We start from the raw sequence: 22,998 nt of genomic DNA, 5'->3' as shown, positions 1-22,998 counted from the left end.
GTTTATCTAGATTGTATTTCTAGAATGAACAGATATTTAGTGATTGTAATTTGTAAGTAGGCATTGTCATAGGCCTATTAAAAATGATAAGTCAAGTGAAATTAGTGAATTCTCACTTTCTACTCGCCTGTTTTGAATAAAATTAGCATCCAGCAAATACTGAAATAGGCTTAGTTGATAACAATGACCTGCTGTTTCTAGAAATAGATACTGACCTGTATAATGTGTCTGCTTATTGATGGAGAAATCGGTGTAAGAGTTGTCTCCCTTCTGCGTAGCCTTGGACTGCTTATTAATAGTTGAATGTACCCACATCTTATTCAACTGCTGCCCGGGCAAAATGTCCGTCATAGCACACTGCATGGTGTACGTTCATAAGCCCGGTTGGGTCAGAAAATAATGGCGTTTAACCCATTTCATTTTTGAATTTGAGGCATAGATTTAAATATACTCTATGCTATGGGGGGGATCACGTGGCTAAGTGGGTAAGACGCTGGCTCGCTAGCCGAGAAAGTTCATCACGATTTTCCGGCGTGGTTTCCCCCTTGTCAGTGATGCAGGACGGAGGGCCTGACAAGGACAGTTGTCTAGTCGTTCGGATGGGACGAAAAACCGAGGTCCCGTGTACACATTGGCGTGCACGTAAAAGATCCCTTGGCAGTTTGAATTCGATATAAGAGTAGGCCGTAGGCACGGGCAAAATTTCCCTCATAGCACACTGTATGGCGTATGCCCGTCTTCATTAGCCCAGGTTAGGAGCAGAACAGTAGGACATTAAACCCCATTTCATTTCATTTCATTTCTATGGCAGTAATAGTCTATGCTATGGTTTGAGGTTGCTAACATGGGAGGCAACTCTACATTAAATGTAGAACTCTTCAAACATCAGAGTTAAGGACAGTCGTCAAAGGTGCCCCGAAGGTGAATAAGTCAAGTAATATCCTTCATACCACAGCATCTCTGTACTTCCAGGATAAGCGCTATTCCTCTTCAATATTTGATATCAAGTTGTTATCATTTGCTAAAACATTATCAAATATACTCTGAAACTGACAGGCCACCATTAAACTAAACTTTGTCAAAGATTATTTATTTACATACTGATTATACATGTTCCTCCCGGTGTTATTAATGTAACGCCATCTAGCGGTAATCCATTCACCATGCAGGCGATAAGGAGCTTATTAAGTAAAAGTTTAACGATTGCCGGTAGCGGACCTTGTAGAAGTCGTCCTTTGTCAACCACCTCTGTCCTCAATATGCCAATTCAGGTAATGAATAGTGAAATCAAATTGAATTTGCTGTACATGAATTAATTGACTTAAAATGTTTCTCTAGACGTTTGTCTAAGTCTAAGGCGACTAAGGTCAGTCTTTTGATTTTGATTGACTTTATTACTTGTCATTGAATAGCAGCAGTTAGAATACAGTTAATTTCAGTCACAGTGGCATGCAAAGAGGCACAATTATTGATCAACATACAACTTAATACTACATGTGACCATGACCAGGGGCGGATACAGGGGTGTGGGGGGGGGGGGCAAAAACCCCATCCTGCTCAGCTACATAAAAAAATTGTAAAACAACATTTTATGAGAAACTGAAAAGTGTAACGGTCGTGTGCTTTTCCCGGCGCTATTGCACTTTCGTACCTCTACCAGTTCCCGTGGTCGTAGGAACTTGAAATTTTCAGAGGATGTTCAGGGGGACTAGCAATGACCACACACCAAATTTCAGCCGAATTGATCAATAACTTTTTATTTTACCGACCTTTTAATTTCTAACGAGAGAGAGCTTCATCCGTTTGACGCCATTTGCTTTGTTTACTATGTAGACTCGAATAACAAGACACTAAGACGGAAACCGACTCAAATAACAAGACACTTAGACGGAAACCGACACACTGCACCAGCTGCCTAACACTGCAGTTCATAAAAATTAATATAATTTTCGTATACTTTAATTTTTGCGCGAAGCCACCATTTTCTATAAAATACTATTTGGTGTTGATCAGTGGATTGGCCGTTAGGTGTAAATATTGCCGTGACCTTGATTTTGACCTTGAGGCCAAACTTCCCACCCATATCGGGGCCTTTGCGTTTATGCTTGCCGTGGCCTTATTTCTTACTGTATTATCAAAGTTAATGTTCGAGGTGAAAGCAGAGATGACGTCTTTCAGAAAAGATAATTGGGTCAAAGTCGTAGGTCAAGGTCATCTTACAGAAAACTAAACTCAAACTTTTCAAAGTCATTTTTGGGACATTTGACCTTGACTTACGACCTTGACCCCGTAACCATTTTCGAAGGCTATCACATTGGCTTGAAACATGAACGTTTACCTTGGTCCTGTCGCACACTGCTCGGTCAGAAAACGGTCAAACGCAGAGGGTCCGTGTCCGAAAGGAAGTCAATGGGCGTGGTCAATGTGAAAGGTCGTGGTGACCTCCACTAGTCACCGTTAACCATCCGTAACCATGACTCTGACCTTGAGTCCAAACGTCCCATCCATATCGGGGCCTTTGCGTTTATGCTTGCCGTGGCCTTATTTCTAACTGTATTATCAAAGTTAATGTTTGAGGTTAAAGCAGAGACGACGTCCTCCAGAAAAGATAATTGGGTCAAAGTCGTAGGTCAAGGTCATCTTACAGAAAACTAAACTCAAACTTTTCAAAGTCATTTTTGGGACATTTGATCTTGACTTACGACCTTGACCCCGTAACCATTTTCGAAGGCTATCAACTTGGCTTGAACCATCGACGTTTACTTTGGTCCTGTCGCACACTGTTCGGTCAGAAAAGGGTCAAACGCAAAGGGCCCGTGTCCGAAAGGAAGTCAATGGGCGTGGTCAATGTGAAAGGTCGTGGTGACCTCCATTAGTCACCGTTAACCATCCGTGACCTTGATTTTGACCTTGAGTCCAAACTTCCCATCCATCTCGGGCCCTTTGCGTTTATGCTTGCCGTGACCTTATTTCTTACTGTATTATCAAAGTTAATGTTCGAGGTGAAAGCAGAGACGACGTCCTTCAGAAAATATAATTGGGTCAAAGTCGTAGGTCAAGGTCATGTTACAGAAAAATAAACTCAAACTTTTCAAAGTCATTTTTGGGACATTTGACCTTGACTTACGACCTTGACCCCCTAACTATTTTAAACGGCCATCATCTGGGCTTCAGCCATCGACGTTTACCTTGGTCCTGTCGCACACTGCTCGGTCAGAAAACGATCAAACGAAGAGGGTCTGTGTTCGAAAGGAAGTCAATGGGCGCGGTCAATGTAATTGATTCATCTGACCTCATGATACGATTGTAGTGAACCTATATACTCCCAAACCCCACACCAGTTGCATGACATTTTGGTTGACATTCTGGTGGGTTTAGAATTACATATCCCGTCAAAATGACGCCACTGCTTCAAGATGCCTTTGACCAGGCGGACAGGTCACAATATTTTTTTAGATGTCTGTGACATAGCGGGGCCTTTGTGTTTAAAAGCATTAAGATCATACGAATGTTACTAGAAAAATGTTAAAGGCCAAGAAATTTCATCGATTTAACATTAAAGTAAAACTGTAGAGAATTACTTGTCTTAAGCCTAATATGTTAAACAGGAGTTACTTCCCTTAGTCGTAATATGTTAAACACGAGTTACTTCCCTTAAAGATTTAATCTGCTGAATTTCTTTTTCTCTGTACTTTTCTCAAATAAAAATAATATTGCACAAATTCACATATCACAAGCTATCATGCACACCACCTTCTTTTGTTTGATAAATGGGAACATTTGGGAAAATGGCCAAATATGTTTGGAAAAGATTTATCGCCCTTATTATTCACCTGTCACCTGGCGTTACTCTATAAATAGGCCCGACGCCCGTGAGTCGTCGTCAGTTCTCGGAAATAGAGCATAGGGTCATTATGGCTGCCGTTAACGCAAATATTCCGAATCAAGCTGATTTCGATGCGATGAATTTGATTCAGATTGGGAGAAGATTTTTCCAAAATACACCTGCCGCTATTGCCTTCTGTAGGCAAAACGGACTTCTTGCTGTTCAACATGCCTGTCCAAATTGCCAACTTCAGTGCAATGAAGGGTTATTTGGCAGAGCAGTTGATGGTGTATGTTGGCGTTGTCCAGGCTGCAGGAGGAGATACAGTATAAGGCTAGGGAGCTTTTTGGACAAATCCCACCTTGAGATATGGCAAATTTTGGGTCTCACATACTTGTGGACCCAGAGTTGTGCATCTTCTCGTGGCCTGACAATAGAACAGACTATGAAAGAGTTGAGCATTGGGTCAGAGCACACTGTTGTGGATTGGCATCAGTTTTGTCGTGATATATGCGTCACATATTTCACGAATAACCCTCAACAACTCGGCGGGCCTGGGCAAATAGTGGAAATTGACGAAAGTTTATTTGCCAGGCGAAAGAACCACGTTGGCCGAGTTGTTAGGGAACAGTGGATCTTTGGGGGCTATGATCCAGTACAAAAACATGGGTTTTTGATACCAGTCCCCCAAAGAGACGCAGCAACACTGGTGCCAATTATACAACAGTGGATTCTACCCGGTTCTATTATCCACTCGGATATGTGGGGGGCCTACAACAACCTGGGTAACTTGGGATATGTCCACAGAACCGTTAACCATACACAGAACTTTGTAGACCCAGTGACCCAAACCACCACTAACCATGTTGAGGCCATGTGGCAGAGGGCCAAGAGTAAGATCAAGGCCATGCATGGTCCAACCAATCGCGATCTGATATCAGAATACATGGCGGAATTTATGTGGCATCAGCGCTTCACTGATCATCCGTTCCATGCATTCTGGCATCAGATCGCCACGGATGTATACCCAGTGTAAAATTTCATAGTCTGTTCTTGTATCTTGACTACTGGTTAGGATCGATTGAGCTTAACGATGTTTATTTAATGATAGTTCTTTAGATTCAATGTGTTTCAGTTTTTTAAACCTCATTTGTAGCATACTTAGAGGTGTTTCATTTATAATTGTTAGATGTGTTTCACTTAGAATAGTTAGGTGGCTTTCATTTAGAATAGTTAGATGTGTTTCATTTAGAATTGCTTATAGACGTGTTCATTTAGAATTGCTTATAGATGTGTTTCATTTAGAATAGTTAGATGTGTTTCATTTAGAATAGTTAGATGTGTTTCATTTAAAAATGCTTCTAGACGTGTTTTATTTAGAATTGCTTATACACGTAGACGTGTTTCATTTAAAATAGTTAAACGTGTTTCATTTAGAATAGTTAGGCGTGTTTCATTTAGAATTGCTTATAGACGAATTTCATTTAGAATAGTTAGATGTGTTTCATTTAAAATAGTTAGGTGTTTCATTTAAAATAGTTAGGTTTTTTTCATTTAGAATAGTTAGGTGTCTTTCATAGTTAAATGTGTTTCATTTAGAATTGCTAGATGTGTTTCATAGAATAGATAGATGTGTTTCATTTAGAATAGTTTGATTTTTGGAAACATTTCCGAGGTTTAGTGTATTTTTAGAATAATTGGATATGTTTTTATTAAAGAAAAGCTCAATATGTATTATTACAATAGTTATGAGGTGTATACAATCCGATAGAATTAACACTATAGTCAACCACGAGACAGTGGGTTGGGGGCAGATTTATACATTTTAAACAATTTTATCCTCAAATTCGTGTAGGCCAGCCAGATGACTAGTAAATGGGAAGGGGTATAATTAACGTTGGTTATAGAATAACGTAATCACTACGATAGAACACAACTGCAGTTTACAACGAGATTGGGGGAGGGGTATAATATTTATTAACGTTGGCTATAGAATATAGTAAATATCTGGGTTGGTGGTGTGTGTGTTTGTGGGGGTGGGGGGTAATATTTATTTACATTGGCTATAGAATATAGCAATATCTACTATTGGGTGGTGGTGGCGTGTTTGTGGCAGAGGGTGGGGGGTATAGTATTTTATATCGTTGGTTATAGTATAACGTATGACTACGATAAAACAAAACAGCGGTGGGCACCTAATGAGGGTTTTGGGTAATAATTGATATTTATTATTTACGCAAATACGCAATACATATATTATTGTATAGCCATACCACCGAATTGTTAGCGTGCTGTATCATAAAGCCTGTCATTGAGTCAACTGGCGTGGTTTCGATTACACGGTTGTACGTGACAACGCAAAGGCCCTTATATCGATGGGAAGTTTGGAGTCAATGTCAAGGTCACGGTTGGTTAGCATTGACTAGTGGAGGTCACCATGACCTTTCACATTGACCGCGCCCATTGACTTCCTTTCGAACACGGGTCCTCTGCGTTTGACCGTTTTCTGACCGAGCAGTGTGCGACAGGGCCAGGGTAAACGTCGATGGTTCAAGCCAAGATGATGGGCTTTGAAAATGGTTACGGGGTCAAGGTCGTAAGTCAAGGTCAAATGTCCCAAAACTGACGTTGAAAAGTTTGAGTTCAGTTTTCTGTAAGATGACCTTGACCTACGACTTTGACCCAATTATCTTTTCTGGAGGACGTCGTCTCTGCTTTAACCTTGAACATTAACTTTGATAATACAGTTATAAATAAGGCCACGGCAAGCATAAACGCAAAGGCCCCGATATGGATGGGACGTTTGGACTCAAGGTCAGAGTCATGGTCATGGATGGTTACAGGTGACTAGTGGTGGTCACCACGACCTTTCACATTGACCACGCCCATTGACTTTCTTTCGGACACGGGCCCCTCTGCGTTTGACCGTTTTCTGACCGAGCAGTGTGCGACAGGACCAAGGTAAACGTCCATGATTCAAGCCAAGGTGATAGCCTTAAAAAATGGTTACGGGGTCAAGGTCGTAAGTCAAGGTCAAATGTCCCAAAAATGACTTTGAAAAGTTTGAGTTTAGTTTTCTGTAAGATGACCTTGACCTACGACTTTGACCCAATTATCTTTTCTGAAAGACGTCATCTCTGCTTTCACCTCGAACATTAACTTTGATAATACAGTTAGAAATAAGGCCACGGCAAGCATAAACGAAAAGGGCCCGAGACAGATGGGAAGTTTGGACTCAAGGTCGAAGTCAAGGTCACGGATGGTTACAGGTGACTAGTGGAGGTCACCACGACCTTTCACATTGACCACGCCCATTGACTTCCTTTCGGACACGGGCCCTTTGCGTTTGACCCTTTTCTGACCGAACAGTGTGCGACAGGAACAAAGTAAACGTCGATGGTTCAAGGCAAGGTGATAGCCTTCGAAAATGGTTACGGGGTCAAGGTCGTAAGTCAAGGTCAAATGTCCCAAAACTGACTTTGAAAAGTTTGAGTTTAGTTTTCTGTAAGATGACCTTGACCTACGACTTTGACCCAATTATCTTTTCGGGAGGACGTTTTCTCTGCTTTCACCTCAAGCATTAACTTTGATAATACAGTAAGAAATAGGGTCACGGCAAGCATAAACTAAAAGGGCCCGAGATAGATGGGAAGTTTGGACTCAAGGTCGAAGTCAAGGTCACGGATGGTTACAGGTGACTAGTGGAGGTCACCACGACCGTTCACATTGACCACGCCCATTGACTTCCTTTCGGACACGGGCCCCTCTGCGTTTGACCGTTTTCTGACCGAGCAGTGTGCGGCAGGATCAAGGTAAACGTCCATGATTCAAGCCAAGGTTATAGCCTTCGAAAATGGTTACGGGGTCAAGGTCGTAAGTCAAGGTCAAATGTCCCAAAACTGACTTTGAAAAGTTTGAGTTTAGTTTTCTGTAAGATGACCTTGACCTACGACTTTGACCCAATTATCTTTTCTGAAAGACGTCATCTCTGCTTTCACCTCGAACATTAACTTTGATAATACAGTTAGAAATAAGGCCACGGTAAGCATAAACGAAAAGGGCCCGAGATAGATGGGAAGTTTGGACTCAAGGTCGAAGTCAAGGTCACGGATGGTTACAGGTGACTAGTGGAGGTCACCACGACCGTTCACATTGACCACGCCCATTGACTTCCTTTCGGACACGGGCCCCTCTGCGTTTGACCGTTTTCTGACCGAGCAGTGTGCGACAGGACCAAGGTAAACGTCCATGATTCAAGCCAAGGTGATAGCCTTCAAAAATGGTTACGGGGTCAAGGTCGTAAGTCAAGGTCAAATGTCCCTAAAACGACTTTGAAAAGTTTGAGTTTAGTTTTCTGTAAGGTGACCTTGACCTACGACTTTGACCCAATTATCTTTTCTGAAGGACGTCGTCTCTGCTTTCACCTCGAACATTAACTTATACAATACAGAAAGAAATAAGGCCACGGCAAGCATAAACGCAAAGGCCCCGATATGGATGGGAAGTTTGGACCCAAGGTCAAAATCAAGGTCACGGCAATATTCACACCTAAAGGCCAATCCACTGATCAACACCAAATAGTATTTTATAGAAAATGGTGGCTTCGCGCAAAAATTAAAGTATACGAAAATTATATTAATTTTTATGAACTGCAGTGTTAGGCAGCTAGTGCAGTGTGTCTGTTTCCGTCTTAGTGTCTTGTTATTCGAGTCTAAATAGTAAACAAAGCAAATGGCGTCAAACGGATGAAGCTCTCTCTCGTTAGAAATTAAAAGGTCGGTAAAATAAAAAGTTATTGATCAATTCGGCTGAAATTTGGTGTGTGGTCATTGCTAGTCCCCCTGAACATCCTCTGAAAATTTCAAGTTCCTACGACCACGGGAACTGGTAGAGGTACGAAAGTGCAATAGCGCCCTTTTCCCTTTATCATCAAAGTGCAAAATAATGATATAGACGATTGAAATCACAATTGGACGATTGGATGGCCGAATGGTTAGCATGCGCGCTGTTTCATAAGGTCTGTCATTGAGTCAACTGGTGGGGTTTGGATTCCCCAGTTGTAGTACAGTTGTACGTGACAAGGAGTAGGGTCGCCTGTCCAACCTCGTGGGTTTCCTCCGGTTTTCCTACCACTGCTAAAGACCCCTACGTGCAAGCGAATTATTGAAATAAAAATTGAAACCTGTTAGTCCCGAAATGACCTAGTTTGTGTCGAGTGGACATTAAACCCCATTTCTCTCTCTCTCGATATCACAAAATTTAATGCTTTGTATCAATGAAATTGAATCAAAGTGTGATCCTATTAATTTATTATAAATATTGATGTCAAACGGGGTGTTGGATTTCTCTCTTTAAAAAGCTCAATGTGTACAAGATGGTGGCATCATGCCTTGTCAACTGTCAAATTTCCATTAAATAACAAGAGCCTGGCACCCCCCCCTCCTGCAAAAATTCCTGGACCTGCCCCGTTGACATCTGACACATAGGCCTGTATATATATGTAATCTTTAAGTGGCATTTAGCGATTGAGAAACACGGTTTTTTTTTTATGGGAAACAATCACTAGTTTACTCTTATTAAATATGTATTCATTCAAGTTTATTTCTTGTCTTCTATAAGACATCTGGGTGTATCATATTATATACATTTACATGTACTTTAATGCATGCTGTCCTTAATGGACATTTTGATGCAATAAATATCTTATCTTATTGTGCACTTATAACTAGTGAAATGAACAATTGACTTATGAACAAATAAAATTTATAAAATGAAATGTTTGTCACAACAGATCAAAGTAGTTATTTCAGATACATATATGTACTGTAATATTTATTAGTGCTTTTATACTAGAAGTGCGGGAGAGGGAGGTCATGTTGGGTAAGACACTGGCTCAATCCCTGCATTGGCCAAGAAAGTTCACCCAGATTTACTGGCGTGCAATAGCCTACACACAATCACTAGGGCAGTTAACTAATAAAACACACAGTGGGGTTACAAATGTGTTCATATTTATCTATCAAATTAACGGGTAAGCATTATATTATTCCGAGTAAGTAATTAGTAGGCCTTTTGATTAATCAACTATTTGAAAGAACCACTAATTGTATTGCCATGACAACAGTTTATCCATCAGTCAATCATGTTATTTCATTTTGTATTGATTAGTAATCAGGCTAATAAAGATTCTTAATTATTGCTGCATGAATAATTAATTAATGATTGAATTCCATGTAAACTGGTTATTTTTGTTTGACTGACAAAGGTATTGTTTTAGAAAAATTGCTGGGCAGTTTGTAAAGGCAGCAGCAGTGGTTCAGTGCATAAGGCATTGGATCTCTGGCCAGGGGGTCTCAGGGTCTGCTCCCAGTGTTGGTCGATAAAGTTATTTATCAGTGAGGCAGGGCAGATGGCCTAGCAAGGACAGCGTGAGTTGAAAGAAACTGATGTCATGCATCCCTTGACAACAGAAATTTTCCTTGTAGCACACTACATGGCTTATGCAATCTTCATTGGGGGGGGGGGGGGGCTGAATGGTTAGCGTGTGCGCGCTGTATAATAAAGTCTGTCATTGAGTCGACTGGCGTGGTTTCGAATCCCCGGTTGTACGTGGCAAGGAGTAGGGTCGCCTGTCAAACCTCATGGGTTTTCTCCGGGTCGTCCGGTTTCCTCCCACTGCTAAGGACCCCTACGCGCAAGCGAATTATTGAAATAAAATTAAACCATATGTTAGTCCCGAAATGACCTAGTTTGTGTTGAGTGGACGTTAAACCCCATTTCTCTCTCTCTCTCTCTCTAAATTCCACTCAAAGAAGTTCTGACACACTGATTATCAATAGGTTGATTTTGTACTCAAATAGGGATAAACTCTAATATGCATTTCATTAGGATAAACTTTAATAGGCTCATCATTGGGATAAACTCAAAGCTATTTTGATTAATACAAATTATCACCACAACGTATATACCAGTATACGAACATGGAGATGTCACAGACATTATCAGACCAATTATCACACACAGTATATAGTATATATTATAATTTGTGTCTTACATGTATGATTGGTTTCCTTTCACAGCTGAAGATCTGTACAAGCAAGTGGATTAGTGAAATATAATTTACCATATTGTATATTTTACAATATATATATAAAATTATTGTATATTTTACAGGCTTGAAACTCTCTCTATATATATATAGGATTGTTTTATGTTTTATTAGTTTAAACAATATTTTATTCAATAAACTGAAATGGATTGAACAACAGGCAAAGGACTATATAGGTTCTCTCCAAACATATAAAAAAGTTTAATGTTATTTACATGTATATAAAATTGTTGTATATTTTACAGGTTGGAAACTCTCTCTATATATACATATAAAATTGTTGTATGTTTTACAAGTTGGAGACTCTCTCTATATATACATATAAAATTGTTGTTTATTTTACAGACTGGAAACTTTATCTATACATGTATATGAAATGGTTATATTTTACAGGTTGGAAACTCTCTCTATATATACATATAAAATTGTTGTATGTTTTACAAGTTGGAGACTCTCTCTCTATATATATATATATATATAAATTTGTTGTATATTTTACAGGTTGGAAACTCTCTCTCTATACATATAAAATTGTTGTATGTTTTACAAGTTGTATGTTTTACAAGTTGGAGACTCTCCCTCTATACATATAAAATTGTTGTATATTTTACATATATATAAAATTGTTGTATATTTTACAGGTAGGAAACCCAATACCATCTGTGGATTTATTTGAAGGTGATCCAGGTTCTAAAGTCAATACTGGTGAATTGTTTGCCAAGGGTAAAAGTGTTATATTTGCAGTTCCTGGTGCTTTTACTCCAACATGTAGTAAGGTGAGAATATTCATAAAGTAACAATACAACCATTATTTTTAAAAAAAAACATTCAAAAAGTATATTATAATGTTCCTTAAGCAACAAACTTTACGAGAAGAAGAAGAGTAGTTTTAATTCAGTAGTAATATACAATGTAACCCGGGTATCATTTAATCTTGTGTATTTAGCATTAATTTTAATATCGGTGCTAAATACACAAGATTAAATGATACCCAGGTTACAGTGTATATTACTATTCATTTAATATAAGTGCTTAAAATACAGATGTGACGTCACCCTTTGATATTGGCGTACCATTATTTCAAATAATCGTACGGGCAACTTGCCAATAGTACTTTATTCATACCAGTGAGATATTGGACTAGTGTGACGTAAAAGCTCATGCGGAGTGTCAGTATTTTAAGATGTTTAATGGTCTCGAGCTTACGACATTGCGTAATATATTGTAAAAACATTCGGGCCTACGGCCCTCATGTTGTTACAATATATTACTTAATGTCTCGCTCTCGACCATTAAACAATACTAAATACACAAGATTAAATGATACCCAGGTTACCGTGTATATTACTATTCATTTAATATAAGTGCTAAATACACAAGATTAAATGATACCCAGGTTACAGTGTATATTACTATTCATTTAATATAAGTGCTAAATACACAAGATTAAATGATACAAACTTGACAAGACAGTATTAGAAGTAGTTTAATTCAGTAGATTCTTCCACCCATTGGCAGGCACTGGAAGTAATATCCTACCATTATTTAAAAAAGTGTTAGAAGTAGGTTAAATTAGTAGATTCCTCCCCCCATTGGAAGTAATATCCCAACATTATTTAAAACAGAATTGACAAGACAGTATTAGAAGTAGGTTAATTTGGTAGATTCTTCCACCCATTGGGGGGGTTGGATAGCCGAATGGTTAACACGCGCGCTGTATCATACGGTCTGTCATTGAGTCAACTGGCATGGTTTCGATTCCCCAGTTGTACGTGACAAGGAGTAGGGTCGCCTGTCCAACCTCGTGGGTTATCTTCCGGTCCTCCGGTTTCCTCCCACAGCTAAAGACCCCTACGCGCAAGCGAATTATTGAAATAAAATTGAACCATGTGTTAGTCCTGAAATGACCTAGTTTGTGTCGAGTGGACGTTAAACCCCATTTCTCTCTCTCTTCCACCCATTGGAAGTAATATCCCACCATTATTTAAAAAAGAATTGACAAGACTGTATTAGAATAGAGTAGTTTTAAGTCACTAGTTTGTGTCAAGTGGGCGTTAATCCCCATTTCTCTTTCTCTCTCTAAAATCAACTATTTATTTACTTGAAAGATTTAATGCCTCTTAAAATAGCCATATAATATCTCAAGTTGTGTCCAATGTTTACATTGTTTAGAAACATAATATGAATTATGGCTCTTTACAGCTTAAAGTTGCAATTTTTGAAATTTATTAAAATAAAGCCATGAAATAGATGGTATCTATAAAGAGTCCTACCTTGTTAAAGAATAATCCAATTAATCCTGGGGGGTTGGATGGCCGAATGGTTAGCATGTGCATTGAGTCAACTGGCGTGGTTTCGACTCCCCGGTTGTAAGTGACAATGAGTAGGGTCGCCTGTCCAACTTCGTGGGTTTTCTCCGGGTCCTCCGGTTTCCTCCCACTGCTAAAGACCCCTACGCGCACACGAATTATTGAAATAAAATGAAACCATATGTTAGTCCCAAAATGACTTAGTTTGTGTCGAGTGGACGTTAAACCCCATTTCTCTCTCTCTCTCTCCAATTAATCCTATAATTCGCTATTGCCAGTTGAGAAATTGGCAAAAATATCATTTTCAATTTCAAATTCAAAGTTTGAAGAGAGCTATTCCATGGGGGGGGGGGGGAGAATAGAAAAACAAGGGAGGTAATTGTGTTATTATTTCCGGGGTCAAAGGATTTTTAAGATCGAGAATAATACCTATATTGACAACCTATTGAGCAAAAGACAGAAATAATTATTTTTTGACTTTCTTAGAAAATATGAAATTATCGCTTTAAAGATGTATGACACAAAAGATAAATCTGCCTATTGCTGGCTGTCTATTTTCTGGATTCAAATCTTACATAAATTATTATTTAGAAATTTATTCACATGACAAGCCTATAATCAACTGTCAAAACCATCCGGCGGCCATGATTTTAATGGATTTGAAATCTGCGAGATTTACAAATTTAATGATAATATAGATAATCGAGACCTAGTCACGGTTGTCAAGTACCATTGCTAGGATAATAAACAATCAACACTGAATCTTCAAACAGTTATAAATTCATCCAGAATAAAGTTATTTGAATTAAATTTTCATTATTTGCTTTTCATTATCTATTTTGAACTATTATAGCAAGAAAGGTCAGCTCTTTATCGAATCTTACATAATGCTTATTCTCTGTCTAATTAAGGATCATCTACAATGTTTTCTGTCTTATTTAAAGGAGCTAAATCGCTAATATTTTGGATCTAGAAATTGACACAAATGGGTAGCAACCCATATAATAATGTAATATGAATGTATATATACACTAATTTAGTTCAATCATTTCTGTTTTTACTGTAATTTCTGATCAGTTAAGTTCGGAGAAATACGCCAGAAGTCTCAATCCAATGGCAATCTCTAGAGTCTGGATATTCCACTCTATACCGATAGTATTTATTGCGCATGCTCTCCAGATAAGAATATGAGGCCACCGTTTGACATGACTTGTGGAATATATCTAGCCTCGTTCTCCGAGTCCCTTGTTACAAATTGCGCTGAAATGCACTATGGTACACGATTCGTGTACAAATGGTAAAATGTTTATTTTGTCTTAATTATTGGATATCAGAAGCACATCTTTTCTCGGTAAGATCACAACATCAATGTTGATTTAAACTGACAAATAATTCTTGTTTTCAATGTGGAAGATTTTGGATGATATTAAGTTAGAGACTTAGCTACTTTAAGAATCTTTGACTATATTTTTTGTCTATTTAAGGATCATCTACCAGGTTATTTAGAAAATTTTGAGAAGTTCAAGTCTAAAGGTGTGGATCGTGTAGTATGTATTTCAGTCAATGATCCTTTCGTCATGGCAGCTTGGGGTAAAAATCTGAATGCTGATGGAAAGGTAGGCAATGTAATCTTCACTTTCAAGATATGTCGGCTTGGTTTCTGTGGTGCAGAATGGAAGGGCCTGGTGAAACTAAAAAAAACATTTGGTTTGATGTCTCCTACCCTGATTAAATCTTTTGCTTTGATTTTTCGTGGTTTCCCCCTTGTCATTGATGCAGGACGGAGGGCCTGACAAGGACAGCTGTCTTGTTGTTCGGATGGGACGGAAAACCGAGGTCCTGTGTACATATTGGCGTGCTCGTAAAAGATCCCTTGGCAGTTGGAATTCGATATAAGAGTAGGCTGTAGCGTCGCTGCCATGGCAAAATTTCCCTCATAGCACACTGTATGGCATATTCCCGTCTTCATTAGCCCAGTTTAGGAACAGAACAGTAAGACATTAAACCCCATTTCATTCCATTTCGCTTTGATTTTTCAGATTAGAATGTTGGCAGATACTTGTGGAGACTTTTCTAAGGTAAGCTGCGTATGAATCAGCATAGAATAGATATGATATTTAATCAATTTTATAGATATTAAAAAACAAACAATTAAACATACATTATGCAAGAGGTAAATCTGCCTATTGCAGGTCTTTCTTTATCCCTGGAATGTTACCAAAGTTATTAATTAGACATTTATTAACTTATCCAGACCATATTCAACTGTCGATGCCATCTTTACTGCATTTGAATACATTTTGTGATGGATGATTCAACGTCAAAATGGATAATCGAAATATTGTTTTTTATCGTACTGACTTTAGTAATGATGATCGAGACTAGGCCTAAAATTCAATCGCTAATATCTCGGTTCAGAGTGGAGCAACTTGTCTGAAGTTTTCAGCATATTCTCCTTTCATTATCTATTTTCTAACTATTATAGCGAGAACTGTCAGCTCTTTATCTAATCTGCCATAATGTCTCTTTAACCATAAACTAAAAAATTAGTCCCAGGAATGTTGGAATTTAAAACGATGGGTACCAAGCTCAGAATCCGGGAGAAAAGCGGGTTGATTCTGAACTGATCAGATTGACTGGGGATCGTAAATTTTGGTTGAAAGTTTCACACATAGTCTACATGTATTATTAGTGACTGTCCTTCGGAAGAAGGGGGGTTGGAAGGCCGAATGGTTAGCAGGTGAGCGCTGTATCATAAGGCCTGTCATTGAGTCAACTGGCGTGGTTTCGAATCCCCGGTTGTACATGACAAGAAATAGGGTTGTCTGTCGAACCTCGTGGGTTTTCTCCGGGTCCTTCAGTTCTCCTCTCACTGCTAAAGACCCCTACGCGCAAGCGAATTATTGAAATAAAATTGAACCATGTGTTAGTCCTGAAATGACCTAGTGTGTGTCCAGTGGACCCTAAACCCTCTCTCTCTTTCTCTCTCTCTCTCTCTCTCTCCCAGGTGAAAATCCCAGCGATAAGGTATGATTTAAACTAGGGTGTAGTTTGTAAGAAACTTATCTTCCTGGAAAATTGTTTATACAACTTTTTTGTCTCTTTTTAGCTGACACTTAATTTATTAAATAAGCATTTTAAAATTTCAGACAGTAGGACTGACAGTGGATAGAACAGTTCGATTGGGTGGTCTTCGCTCTCAGAGGTACGGGTAAAATATAACTTTGTTTTTGTGATTTCAGAAAGTTGACCTAACTGTTGATTTGGCAGCAGTATTAGGAAGCGTTCGATCTAAAAGGTAAACCAAGAAATTAATTAAGTGTAGCACCTGTAGTTTTAGATAGCTCTCATAATTCATATTATTATTTAATATTTAGTTTTCTCACATTCCTCTTTCACACCATTTTGTATTATTCTTGATTTCAAAATATATTCAGTTACTAATGTTTTGCAATCTGGTTAAAACACAGATCCTATTTCGTTCCGTTTTTATAGTTCAAAATTTCGTTTTACTTGTCTTTACTACACTTGGATCTGGAAGAGTTGTTATTTAACTTGTGTTCTGAATGGTGTAAGGGATAAGCCAATGAAACGATCTGTTACGGCGAGCTTTAGGCGTGTTTTTCACGGAACTGTGGGTAATCCACTAGTAACATCAATGCTGATTGGTTAATCAAATGTCTGACGTCATAGGGTCATAAGTCGGTCTTTTGACCCCTGACGTGACCTATCACTACAACCGGTCACATCTTCATGTAGTGTAGGCCATCGAAAGTATAAAAAAACGAAACGAAATATAGATCTGTATTTGAATCAGATTGCAATGTTTTGCTTCTTGCTGTTTTATTATTTCTTCTATCATTCCATTTGTTGTCACCCACCCCTTTGCTGAGGACTGTTGAAATGGGTTTGTCTATCTTTGGAACACAATAACCTGCTTGTAGTTGAGATATAATGTTCTAACTTGGTGTAAAGTTCATTAGGTGAATGTCTTGACAGAGTTCAATGATGAGCATTTTCTCATTCAGATAAGCAAAGTTAAGCAATTCATTTTTTTTTTTTCAAGACTTTGGAACACAATAACTGTTTCTACTTGAGGTAAAATGTTGAAATTTGGTGTAGGTGTTGATTAGATACATGTCTTGAGTGACTTCAGTAATGGGTATTTTCCACTTAGTCTAAACAGAGATAATTTGAATGAGCAAGACTTAATTTAAATGCAATTGTAACTTAACAAAAATGAAAATAACATCTAAATCTAAACCAAATGAATCAATATTCAGACGGTAATCATAGTAATTAGTGCTATTGTTAATCTGATAGCAAGCAAGAAGTTAGACTGTATATACCATCCTTCTGTATACATGGTCTTCGTTCCTTTAAAATTCTCACTTAAATGGTGTATTGCTCTAATCTTTGGAAGTGGTTCTAAGAGCATAAATTAATGTTATATGAATGGATATAAAGTAATTTATATCCAATTTTTGAAAAACTTATTGAAATTTCTAATCAATTATGTTCAGTGAAATACCATACTCCTCGCAGTGTTTCGTTTGATTAGAACTAATCCCACTACTCACTGCTGTACAGAGTGCACATTCTTGTTCTAAATTATGACTGGTCAATAGTCCGATTAACAACCAATAGCATACTGCGTAACAATATCATTACGATTTAAACATAGCTCCACATTGGACCAAATATGTTTACATAACGTTACGTCATGACGCACGATTTTAATATTCCCAATTAACCAGTGCATAGCAGAATATTGCAGAAAAACTAATTGTGTGACAAACAAGGCTATCAACTGTCAGCACGATTTTTAAACTGTGTATATCATGTAAACAATATTGTTTTGAGACGAGCAATACTTTCACCGCTTTTAATACCTTAAATCACTGTCCAAAGTTTTAGGAAAGGCCCCAGATTAAAAGAAGGGCTGTCATGTTGCTGTGCTTTTGGATAGATTTGATTGAACGGGAAGAATAGACACACTCCCTCAAAAGCGCAAGTATCAGAAGCTAATCCAGCAATGGCCAGAGAGGGATTTCTCGGGCCATTGCTTCAGGAATATGGTGAAATACATGCATAGTCTAATTTGAACGACAGTCGTTACGCTTGCTTAGTCAATTCTACACATATATTTTATTATTATTTTGTCCCCATTTTTTAATTATTATTTTGTCATTTGTGAATAAGCCATTACTAATTACTTCTGCATTTTTTTAAACCAAAGAATACACAACTCGTTTACTAGTTATAAAATGTTCATGGTGTCTTAAATATTGGATATTAGGATCCCATATTTTCACAGAAAGATAACATCAGTATTGATTAAATTAGACCAATACTGAATTCAAATTTGTGTTTTAATTTCGACAATTATACAAAGTATTAATTTAGAGGTTTAGCTCCATTGTTCATGCCATGCTAAAGCACTGAACCTTTTGTGTTCTGGTTTGATTTACCAACCAGGTCTGGTCCAAATTATGCAGTTTGTTGATTTTGTATTACTGATAGAGAGCAGACTTTCATTACTGATGCAAGTCGTTGCTAAGGAAATTAGCGTTTTTCCCCTTTTGGTCTATGATCCCCTTTTTCTATAAAACACTCACTACAAAACTTTCTGGGATTGTTTGTTCAATCCAAATTTCTGACGTTCTAATCAATTTTATATATAGTTATTGCCCCTGTTAACTTTGAAGCAACCCCTCAAAATACTGCTGGTAGGCATATATTCACTATCAGGCGGTGCTATATGTTTTCATTTCATATTTGAAAATGAATAATTCTTAAAAGTTTATTTTCTTGAGATCTCATGTCCGTTCCCTGCATTAGCTGAGAAAGTCCATCAGGATATTTTGGCGTGGTTCCCCCTTGTCAGTGGTGCAGGACAGAGGGCCTGACAAGGGAAAACGTATACTTGTTAAGATGGGATGGAAAACCAATGTCCTGTGTATGCATTTATGTGCACATAAAAGATCCCTTGGTAGTTGGAATTCGATTTAAGAGTAGGCCGTAGCTCCGCTGCCTGGGTAAAATTTCTCTCATGGCATAATCCTGTATTCTAGCCTAGTCGTAGCAGAACAGTAGAATGTTAAACCCATTTCATTTAATTTCAATTTTTTTCTTATTATATTGGGGGGGGGGGGGGATGGCCGAATGGTTAGCACAGGCGCGCTTTATCATAAGGCCTATCTTTGAGTCAACTGGTGTGGTTTTGAATCCCCGGTTGTACGTGACAAGGAGTAGGGTCGCCTGACGCCTATTCAACCTAGTGGGTTTTTTACTGCTAAAGACCCCTATGCACAAGTAAATTATTGAAATAAAATTAAACCATATGGTAGTCCCGAAATGACCTGGTTTCTCTCTCTCTCTTTCCCTGTTATTAAATTACATATTTAAAAGAATTAAAAATATTACACCTGTTGTATTGAGAGAGGTTTAAACAACCTTGAGTGAATTGGCCCCAAGCACTGATCGTCCTTGTACTTGTTTTTGGGGCGATGTCTAAGACCCAGTTCAGACGTGACAAGGAGTAGGGTTGTCTGTCCAACCTCATTGGTTTTTTCCAGGTCATCCAGTTTCCTCCCACTGCTAAAGACCCCTACCGTGCAAGTAAATTATTGAAATAAAATTGAACCATGTATTAGTCCCGAAATGACCTAGTTTGTGTCTAGTGGACCTTAAACCCCATTTCTCTCTCTCTCTCCGCCAGTTCAGGTATGTTCGACTTGAAACTTAGCACGCTTGTTCATTGGACAATTGCACGTTGATTGACTTCCTTTGATTTATGATATGATGTCACAATAGATGGCTGTGATGATGTGATGTCCGTTTCCCTGTCCATGCTTCTACTATAAATGCTATTTCATCTTTTTTAGATACGCAATGGTTGTAACAGATGGTAAAGTGACAGCTCTACAAGTTGAACCAGATGGAACCGGGTTATCATGCAGTGCCGCTAAGGATATCCTCTCAGTCATTTAAACATGATGTATATAGGTTATAACCTTATTTGGGAATTTGTAATCCTTTACAATTATATTTTACGAGATATTTAGATTGTTTCTATGGTTATTAGATATAAAACTGGATTACCGCCATTTTAATTATCAGCAATTATATTTTTGTATGCAGTTTGCAAATATATAACTTTTTACCATCACAAAAGAAAGGGGTTTTTTTTTCGGGCAAAATATCAGTTAGCAAGGACAATCTTTATTGTAAAAACATTTATGAATATCCTTCCTTTTGGATAAGAATATGTCCATGTATGTGGCAGTATGTGCATATATGATATTAATTAATGAAGTATTTTAAAGACTTTGATATACACTATGTCATCAGGGCCCTTATTCACGAAAACTTAAACTAAGATACAATCGAAATTTTAAGAAATACTGCAATTCGATTGGCTGAACAATATGCAAATTGGATTTATGCAAATTGATTTTACTGGTCAGTCAATCGAATTGCAGTATTTCTTAAAATTTCGATTGTATCTTAGTTTAAGTTTTCGGGAATAAGGGCCCAGGAACTGGAACCCAAATGCTACTCATTTTGTACACATTTTTTGGTGGTGGGTTCGAGGTTATTTGAAAGAAAGCCAAAGACTGCCAATTCAAGTACTATAAAAATAACAATTTGGCATGCATGTTCCTTGGACAATTGTACATCGATGTCCTGCTTTTTTACTGAAATTGTTTTATATTGTTGATGTTGTTGGATTTTTTGGGGGGACGCAGTTATGGAACACTTAGTGCTATAATACCTAATGGTTTTATATTGTTAATGTTTTTGGATTTTTAGGGGGACGCAGGTATGGAACACTTAGTGCTATAATACCTTATTTATCAAATTATTTATATTATAATTCTTGTCAAAGATTAAACAGTTTTATTTCTAGTGATATTCATAATTTACTCTTTAAAATTTTGTTTTAAGAAAACAAGCGCACAGTAAACCTTGTCCTATATTTAGAAGTCAATCACCGATAGAGGCTGTACAAATATTGTAGACGCAGCATTTGGTTGCCTGGGTGACAGCATGTAGTCTAAATATTATTTGTTTTGATCTTTAGAAATATTGTCCTTTACAAAATAAAGTTTTTTAGAAAATACTTGGTTGTTGTTTTTCTTTAGATGTAAAAGACAGGATATCATGGTACTGCCTTGGATAATAAAAGAGACTAACATATGGTTCAATTTATTTCAATAATTAGCTAGCATGTAGGGGTCTTAAGAAGTGGGAGGAAGCTGGAGGACCCGGAGTAACCCCACAAAGTTGGACAGGCCCTCCTACTCCTTGTCACGTACAAATGGGGAATCGAAACCACACCACTTGACTCAATGACAGACCTTGTGATCCAACATGCAAACGGGGAATTGAAACCATGCAACATGTATCAATGACAGACCTTGGGATCTAGCGCACACGTTTTAACCATTCGGCCACAAAACCCGGCCCTGGATAATAAAGGATGGAGCTGGAATTTGGTCTAATTCTTTTTAACTCTTTAAAATGTAACGGACTACCTTCTAGAGAGGTTACAGTCAATAGAATGATCATCCAAGTTTCTTATCACTTCGAATTTAATTTGAGAGAGGCAGCTGTTCACATGGACGTGTGGACAGTTGGATATGGGCGACAACATATTAATTCACACTACAGTATAGGCATGTAAAAATATAAATCAGTTCTTACACATTCATATTACATTAATATGTGCTTTAGACCAAGGTCCCGTGTATACATTGGCATGCACGTAAAAGATCCCTTGGCAGTTAAAATTTGATATAAGAGTAGGCCATAGTGCCGCTGCCTGGGCAAAATTTCCCTCATAGCACACTGTATGGCATTAGCCCTGTCACAGCAGAAAATTAGTTCCAAAGAATAAAGCTACATGCCCTTTAAGTACATCTAAATTGTATGTTTACCTACACCCATGATTTCTGAATAAATTAAATGGCTTGGATACCATAAATCATGTAACTCAGACAGCATGATGGAAAGTTGTAACAGCTATTTAATAATTAACATTCTCACATAATTTATAGGATCTGTGACAATCCGATCAAATTTCCATCCTGATGAATTTGAAATGAAATGGTGTTCAAAGTTCTGTTCAAAGTCTGCACCAACTAAGCTAATGATTAAGGGCATACTCCATGGCACACTTGGCTAAATATATATGAAAAATATTTGAATTTTGCAAAATAAAAACGTGGTAAGTCAAGATGGAATACAACAGTAGACAGAGACTAGTCATAGACACATAGAATGACTCAAACACTGCTATGAACTTATCAGTTGACACCAGTAAATATTCAGTTGGGATCACATGGTTTTTCACATTTTCTTAGTGTGCTGTTCAAAATTTCGCGGCACACTAGTTGAGAAACACCACTCCATGGAGTGTTTTATTTCTACACAGCATCTTGTATTTCCATTTCATCAAAATGAACACAGGATAATATCTCGGCCAACACCAGTCCAGCCAGGACTGAGAGAGAGAAATGGGGTTAAACTAGGTCATTTTGCGACTAACATAAGGTTCAATTTTATTTCAATAATTCACTTGCACGTAGGGATCTTTAGCAGTGGGAGGAAACTGAAGGACCCGGAGAGAAAACCCACGAGATTGGACAGGGGACCCTACTCCTTGCCATTGTCACCTTGTCACGTACAACCGGGGATAGTTTAAACAATATTTTATTCAATAAACTGAAATGGATTGAACAACAGGCAAA

At 37.9% G+C, this 22,998-nt stretch overlaps 1 protein-coding gene across 2 annotated transcripts; it reads left to right on the top strand.

Moving 5' to 3' along the window:
* Positions 1-921: 921 nt before the first annotated feature.
* On the top strand, positions 922-21,368 carry LOC126821895 (peroxiredoxin-5, mitochondrial). 2 transcript variants are annotated; one of them, XM_050550498.2, is made up of 6 exons: positions 922-1,271; positions 11,576-11,710; positions 14,728-14,859; positions 15,283-15,321; positions 16,393-16,448; positions 20,131-21,368. In XM_050550498.2, the coding sequence occupies exons 1-6, from the start codon at positions 1,164-1,166 to the stop codon at positions 20,234-20,236; spliced, it is 576 nt and encodes a 191-aa protein (XP_050406455.1). In that variant the 5' UTR covers positions 922-1,163; the 3' UTR covers positions 20,237-21,368. The 2 variants fall into 2 exon arrangements, with proteins under 2 accessions (XP_050406455.1, XP_050406454.1); XM_050550497.2 differs by lacking the exon at positions 16,393-16,448 and adding an exon at positions 16,486-16,541 and having other exon boundaries at positions 1,114-1,271.
* The last annotated feature ends 1,630 nt before the right edge of the window (positions 21,369-22,998 follow it).

The sequence above is a fragment of the Patella vulgata genome, chromosome 5, assembly GCF_932274485.2.
Source record: "Patella vulgata chromosome 5, xgPatVulg1.2, whole genome shotgun sequence".
NCBI classification, from domain to species: Eukaryota; Metazoa; Mollusca; class Gastropoda; family Patellidae; genus Patella; species Patella vulgata.
Note: the sequence above shows the minus strand (reverse complement) of the source record. Positions and strands in the feature narration are given on the sequence as shown.